Below are 8,067 nucleotides of genomic sequence, written 5' to 3'. Positions count from 1 at the left end.
TTAGCCCTCTACAGAGTAAGGATAATTAAGAGAATAATTGATTTACATTAATAATTATTTGATATTAACCCCTATCAAGCATTAACCTTTATCAAGCATAAAAAATAAATTTATTCTAAGTATATTGAGATATAATCTAAGAATTCTGTACTGCTATATAAAGTAAAGAAAGTAAAGACAATTCTAAATAAATTAAATTTTTTCTGTATAAATTACTTGAAACATTTTGCAAATCTACATAGAATACGATACTATCCTTTAATTTAACTTTCTATCACTCCTGGCAGCCTTTTCTTCGTGTCGGTAAAGTCCTTTTGATATAGGTTCAAACTAGAGATAGAGCGGGTATCCGGTTTAGACCCGGCACTGTTTTTAGGATCCGGTTGGGTACCGGATAATGATGCCAGGTACCTGGCAGTGGCGGGTGGCTGTTTTTTCGAATTTGTATTATTTATCAATTGCTATACTAAATTATTTGTTATTTCGATATAGTTCTGAGGTTTACTTTTCTCGTAAAAATGAATAGTACAATTTCTGTCGCTTGTTGGTATATCAGATTTTGGTTAACCGTAATTTATTAGTATCTACGATTTAGTTACGATATAGGCTCGCTTCAACGGTTTCAATTTAACCCTCTTCCGTCAACTAATAATTAATATTTCATTGATTTAGTATTTAAACGACTTTTTAAACGGGGTTTAGTACCTATGCTATGTAATGTTGGTGACGGTAGTATTTATTGGAAAGCCTACCAGAACAAATACATCGATCATTGATTAAAATTGTAAATCTTTATTATTCACTATTTGAAATACTTTAAGAATTCGCATTATCCTTATTTATTAGTTGTAATATGGGACTCTTCTCTTAACTACCTTTAATACTAAACTATTTATTATGGAATGTCACATTGTATGGACATGAACCAAGTACACTTAAGATTTAAGATTCTCTTTTAAGTGCTCTAAATTGAATTTCATCCAAAGCAATTGCGATGCTTATTGAATTGTTAACATTGCACTATTTGACATGATGTACTCGTACTTTATGCGATGTTGTTGTGTCACTAAACTCTTACCTCCAATAAAATTTACAGTCATTGACACTTTTATAGTAGCAATGCTCCTCATTGTAATTTATTGTAAATGAAAAACAGTTAGAGTAGTGTTAACATTAAACTTTAATAACGAATATCCAAAATATGCAACATGCTATCCGCAGATCTACTTTCTTCCAGTAGTTTTCTTTAAACAAAGAAGTACTTGTTCATTATTTTCAGGCTATATTTCAACAAATTCGATACCATTTTTTTGTTCGCGAGATATCGTGCAGGACGTATGTACACACACGTATATTTATTTTTCAAATTATGATATTTGGAAAATTTACTTCCTTATGACTGATTGGGAGTTAACAAGTTAAAATTCACAATACCAATACCATTTTGTTACAATAATATTTGGTTGAAAACAAATTTAGTTAATTATGTACTTTTAAACTTATTTTAAAACAATTATTGTTTAATTTTCACTAGATACCCGGTAACAGAACCTTCTTATCTTGTACATTTTATCATGTTTACAAAAAGCTACAAGCCATGAATTACAAATCAGTGGTAATGTCTAATAAAAATGTGTGTACTTATTCAATTACCTATGCTATTATTAAGTTGGTATTTTTATAAAACTGATAAATTTATTTTCATTTCAGTTATAATGTTCATTCATTCCCCCATATTCGGGAAAGCAAGTTCTTCCGTATTATTACATTACTATTACAAATATGAGTATAAAAATAAAGCAAAACATAAGGAAAAGTAAAGTTTATTTACCTCTCATGATTTACAAATATTTCATAATTTCATTATTAATTACAAATAGACGTATATTTATATATTATAAACAAATAAGTGAATAATCACTAGGATAATGAATGATACTTAATATATCAACTATAGTAGAATATATATTTTTTTATAAACAAAGATAGATTTTGTTCCTTTATTACTTTATGAAAGTATTTGTAATTTAAAAAAAATGGAAATTATTATTTATTGGAGAATCGAGCACGTTACACCTCACCATCTACACCATAATACAATTAAAGCGGTAATTCAATAAAAAAACTGATTTCTTACCTTTATCAAAAATTTATTATTACACATGTTGTCAATAAAACAATGAAAGGGTTGTATTTATAACATTTTTAAGGTCAAATGTGATTATACAAGACGAGGATTACTGAAACTTTTTATTTAAAAAGATGATTTCAATGAAAAACTTTGAAAGTCATACAACCTTATCTATTGAGAAAAATAAAGAAAATAATTCAATTGCATATATCATGGTTATAATCCTTTTTTTAATAAATATCGTAAATATAATAACATAAACTTTAAATAGATAATTACATTAAACGAAGAAATAGACACTTACAGTTTTCAGTAGGCGAACTTTTCTTGATATTAACTATCAGTTACTATTTTTAGCATCTATCAAGTAATTTAGTTGCAGCAGTAAATTGACGAAATAAATTTGAATTGAATTTTGCTGACAACTAATAACGTACTGTACAATAGTCATTGTTGTGTGTTACGCAAAAATTGTAGTCGTTATAAATAAATTCTTAATGAATACTGTTTTCCATTTTTATAATATCGTAATAAAATTTTATTGTACGTTATATTGATATTGTAGGTAAAAGTGTATCCTGGAAGTGAAAAACTTGAAACTCAAATGGTCAAAGAATCATGGCCAACATTCAATCAAGAATTCACTTTTGATCTCCTACAAATGTCGTCTGCAAAGTCCACGGATCAGTTTGTAGGCAAATTTGTTGTACTTACAATCTATGCCATTCTTGAAAGTCAAGATTTGTGTGAGAAGTCAAAATCAAAAAATTCAGTTATGAAAATTGTTTCGACCATAACGAGCAGAGAAGGCATCAGGAGAGATGATAAAACTAGGAGAAGTAAAAGGATATCGTTATCCAATAGGAGGACAGTTGGCGCTGTGACCTACAATCTTGAACCCAAATTATTTACTCAAAAATTACGAAATAATTGTCTAACAACTCCGGATATCTGGAGAGAAGTACAGACAATATCTAGCGGAAGGGAGGTTGAATCTGTAAGTTCAATAAAGATAATTCATTTTTTGACATTACCTGTCTAGTGGTATATACTTTAGATGATCTTCTGAAGTTTACCATTTTCTTTATCATCATCATCGTCAGTAATTCTCCTTCGTATCTTGAGCTAATCTTCGCAATTTCCTAAAACTAAAACATCCCATATTCCTAACTATTTGCGAAAAATACTGTAATCTACTTTAGGTCCACTTCTACACCTCTTAACTCCTGTTTCTGCTTCTAATTTGTCTAATAAAACTAGCCCTACCTATCGCGCCTATTTCCTACTCTTTCTAATATCTCCTTCTTTCTAACCTCTAGCCACAGTATCTTTGTTATTCACCTGTAACACCACCGCCGTGATCACCGTCCACGTTTCGCACCTGTATAAAGCCATCCTCCAGATATAGATCTTTAACGATTTTTTTTGAATTTCTAAATTAATCGTTCGCGAGCATAGAAGTCACTTCTTTCTATCTATTTTGTTTATAGGACAAATTTGATACTTGTATAACTTATACAGAAAATGATGTGAAATCCGGTAGATAGAGAGTCCCATGGTCATGTTGCGCAATTCTTCACAGATTTAGACCAATTGAAAAACAATTAGAAATGTAAAACTATTAATTTTATCAAACACACTTGAGATTAGCCTTTGAGGACCAATACCTTCCTGCTTTTCCCGTACTATATTTTTTGAAACATCCTGTATATTTAATTAGTTCATCGTTATGTCTTACATCTAACAATAATAAATTGCAGTGCTATTAGCTTTAAAAAATCTGCAAACATTTACATTTGTAATCACAACTGGTATCCGTCGAGAAAATTAAAAGTTGAAGAAAAGGATCATATGCTAATTGCATTTCTATTTTAGAGGGAAAGTAAAAAAGGCGAATTAGAAATCACATTTTCTTATTCAAATAGCGAAGATGGAAATAACGACCTGCTGGAGGTATCTTTATCGAGGTTAAGATGCAGTATTAATACAATGCAAGAACACGAAAAATATGGAGGTATGTGAATTTTGAATATTTGGAAATTATTTTTCCAGTTGAACATATAAGTTTGTCTTCATTATTCCAATCTATATTTAAATAGTGAGTTATAAATTTTGATATTGTTTAAGAAATATTTTTACTTTTGAGAAAGAACAATTCACTTGAATTATGAAAACTGATAAAACAGAAATCGTGGTGGTACATATCAATTGTATCTATTTTATCTGGCAAGATAGCGAACATTCATTGCTCTAATAATAACCATTTTATGTTACTGTTTATTATAAATAAATCTGGTAGGAAATTGGAAAAGAAAACCGAGACATTCTTGAAGAATCTTACTTATTTTCAGAGATTTTCTAATGCGTACATAATGTCATTCTGTAATTGTTGGTAGGTAATGCCATTAAATTTTTTTTAAATAATAGTTAAGTAAACAAGTTTTAAATATCGGAATTTAGACCACTAAATAAGTTTACTATTTTGAAAAGTAGGTTATAAATTTTTTAACACTTCTTAGAAACGATTAGTCGTACACTGAAGGACAATAATTAATTATTAACTACGTAGTATTTTGTAAAACAGCTTTTTCAACAGTCTGCCATTATAAAAAAGGCAAATTTTGCGGTTTTCTACCACAGCATTACCTACTGAGACTTGACATTTGTGACTTAAAAACCAAATTGATGATTTTTCTGTTGGTTTTAGGTAGTTCGTAAACTTCATGTTATATATTTTTACTTTAACTTATTAAGCACCTGCAGTTTTCTTTTGTTATACATACGAGCAAACCTTTAATTCTTCCATGAATGGAAATGTTTAGGTACGAAATCTGATTTTAAAAATCAAGATCTAGTTCTACCTCTGTATGGTGATGACAATATAAATTATAACAAACAGTATTATTTACTTTTCTTGCTTAATATCGCTTGAGTCAATATTTGTTATCTTACTATTTCAGGCTCATTGTACATAAAGATGACTGCACAATGTGACGGAGAATTGTTAGCTAAGTGGAAAAGCGACCGATTTCAACCGACGATTAGCATGAAAATCGAGCCTAAAACAGCGATTATGCACGCTTTTATTAAAAAAAATCAATTAAATAACATAACCATTACGATAAGGCTAATGAATAAAAACGCACTAGCGAAAAAGACGCTACTTGGAAAAATTGAACTGAATATGAAAAGCGATTTGTGGCAGAAAGTCATACAAAATCCGTCGATACCGGTGACAGAAATGATGAGATTCTCATAACTCAGATAAATTCGTGCTCAGTAGATTTCTATTAATAATCAGAAAATATATTATTAATTTATTTATTAAAGCAGTTACTTAGATACAATAACATTTATTTTTTAATATTATTTGAAACAATGGATTAATAGGCTGGCTTTGTCATCCTGGCGACGAAAATGTAAACGAAAGTAAAACCAAGAAGTCATCTGTAGGCACTACAACAAGTTTTTCCGGGAATAAATAAGATTGTTAAAAAGGCGAGTTTGCCTGAAGCTGCTTAACGTAGATTAAAAATGCAGATGTTGGAGCCAATTCTGTTTGACTGTTTCGAGCTACCACTTTTTTTGCACAAGTGACCCCAACTGCTCCTACAACAATTTTGACTGGCTAAACCTTGTGCAAACTGACCAACAGGTTTAGCTGTCAACAGCTGAATTTTCGATGTTTGTGATATTTTAGGGCGGTGCAACGGATGTTGCTAGCACACGTAGGTATTATTAGGTATGTAACGGAAATTAAGTATGATATTAACAGCAAGTTAATGAATACGTGACTTGCTGATTGGGGTGAGTTCGGCAGAAGGGGCAGCACACTTATTAATATACAGAACTCTTAAACTGATTATTATTGTCTCTGAAAATGCTTGTTGTAACATAGATGTACATATACATTACATTTTCTGATAACTATTATGTTTTTTCTCTTTTTCAAAAAATATACTATTACATGTACTATAATACTGAACAATGCATGTTTACTAACACTTCCTAATAATTTTGTGTTCATAAACAAATGTAAAATAAAATATCAAAGTGTTTTTGGCATTACTATTCTTTTTTCAGCTAACTTCATTTTATAAGGTGAGAAGAAAAAGTACTTGATTATAGGTAAGAATTATACTTTAGTTTTTCTTCGTGTTATATGTATGAATATGTACAGTACGTCATGCTTGAAGGAAATATACTTGTGAATCATTTAATAAAGCGCCTTAATAAAGATTACTACATATAGGAATAAACAAAAATCGGCTATCATATTTCTAGGATAAAACACTTTACTAAGCCATTTTTCAAAGTAACCAAAACAAAAATGCGATACAACTCTGCTGCAATCAAAGACGAACAACTACTACATCTAAGTGTTTTATTATTTCTTCATATGTTTATATGCTCATTGTTTTCTATTATGTTTTATATTGAAAATGACGAAAACTAGGGTCAAATGGCTAAATTTTCGTTACTTCTATAAGTTTAGATAAAACTGTAGCTTTTCTTGTTTTTATTTGTAAATATATACATTTGTGATTACAATCTACATCCCAAATTATATTTTATAAACGCGAATGTGAGATTGTTTGTTTATTACAATTTCACGCCTTAACAACTGAACCAATTATCATGAAATTTTGTACACATATTGTCAGAGCTACGGAAAAGGACATAGAGTACTTTTATCCAGAAAAAGGTACTGTTCCCGAGAGATAAAAAAATTCCTGTCATCTCGATAAAGAAGGACAGTATTTACTGTCATTCTATGTAATCTGTATGTTTAGTGTAGAAAATTAGAAATTTTAGTTTTATCCTGGTGATCCTGGTCAGGACAAAATCAAATTATTGTATTTTCGATGATGTTTGACACGTATATAGAACATCAAAGCGAACGAAGCCGCCAATAAACGCTAGTATTATGTAAAAGGGTTGAACTGTCTGACCGATATATCAAACCACAGCCCAAACGTCTGGGTCTAGAGACTTGAAGTTATGCACAAACGTTGCTTGTACAACATAGGTGAATACTAAGAAAGGATTTTTTAATATTTTTAAAATTCAACCCTTAAAGGGATGATACAAATATTCTGCTGATATTACACGTAACTTTCCGATTCTAAAATTGTTACGTAAAACAACCATAACCCCCACCTACCCTCACGTTACCTATAGGACCATAACATGGACTAGACCCTCCACCCCAAAACGTCATACATGTAAAATTCCAAATTATGTATTATATTTTTCCAATTGATTAAATTCTTCTTCAATTAAAAAGGAATGGTTTTGTTTCCGTTCATGTATTGAATCGTTTGCGTTTTCTTTTACCGAATTGTTAAACGTGATAATAGCGAAAGAAAACTGAGGAAAGGAAGTTACACCAATTATACGCTCGGCTTGTTAAATATGTTCAACATTTTCGGTAAACAGTGGTTAGCGACGGACGATGTTGGTCTTCCAGGGAAGTATGCATTATTTATTACCTTTCTGTGTTTACCGAAAGAAACCTTAACAATAGGAGTGAATTGTACACACATATACACACCATTTAATCTAGAACATGTGCGTTACAAGTTAATTTTAGCAGGAGTCAACAGCCTTTTCTTTCTAACCGTTAATTCCCACGAAAAATGCGACCGACCCCGGCGAATTATGAAAAGCCTTTTATTACAGTGAACTGTTACATCATGTCGTGGAATCATTTTACAAAAAAAAATAATAATAGTCTGCTTTACCGTTACATTTACAAATCGCTTTAAATTTCATTTTTAATTCGTAGTGTATTAATTGACTTTATGCCATCGTTAGTGCTGTTGGATGTGTATAAACATGCTAAACTATTAATAAAAGAAACATAAATTTTAAAATGTTTTTTATTAGAGTTTAACAAACTTTTTCTTATAATTGTCCGTCGTTATTAAAAAATT

General features: G+C 30.2%; 1 protein-coding gene across 3 annotated transcripts in view; it reads left to right on the top strand.

The window, feature by feature from the left end:
• The window catches only part of LOC108732533, a 10,207-nt gene extending 3,856 nt beyond the window's left edge, over nucleotides 1-6,351 (top strand). For all 3 annotated transcript variants that reach the window (XM_018463403.2, XM_018463401.2, XM_018463402.2), the window contains 3 exons: nucleotides 2,697-3,128; nucleotides 4,007-4,145; nucleotides 5,092-6,351. In XM_018463403.2, coding sequence (XP_018318905.1) covers nucleotides 2,697-3,128; nucleotides 4,007-4,145; nucleotides 5,092-5,390 — 870 coding nt within the window. In that variant the 3' untranslated portion in view covers nucleotides 5,391-6,351. The remainder of the gene's footprint in view (nucleotides 1-2,696; nucleotides 3,129-4,006; nucleotides 4,146-5,091) is intronic.
• Nucleotides 6,352-8,067: the final 1,716 nt, after the last annotated feature.

The sequence above is a fragment of the Agrilus planipennis genome, unplaced genomic scaffold (assembly GCF_000699045.2).
Source record: "Agrilus planipennis isolate EAB-ADULT unplaced genomic scaffold, Apla_2.0 scaffold48, whole genome shotgun sequence".
Taxonomy (NCBI): Eukaryota; Metazoa; Arthropoda; class Insecta; order Coleoptera; family Buprestidae; genus Agrilus; species Agrilus planipennis.
This window is presented reverse-complemented; position numbering and strand designations above follow the sequence as displayed.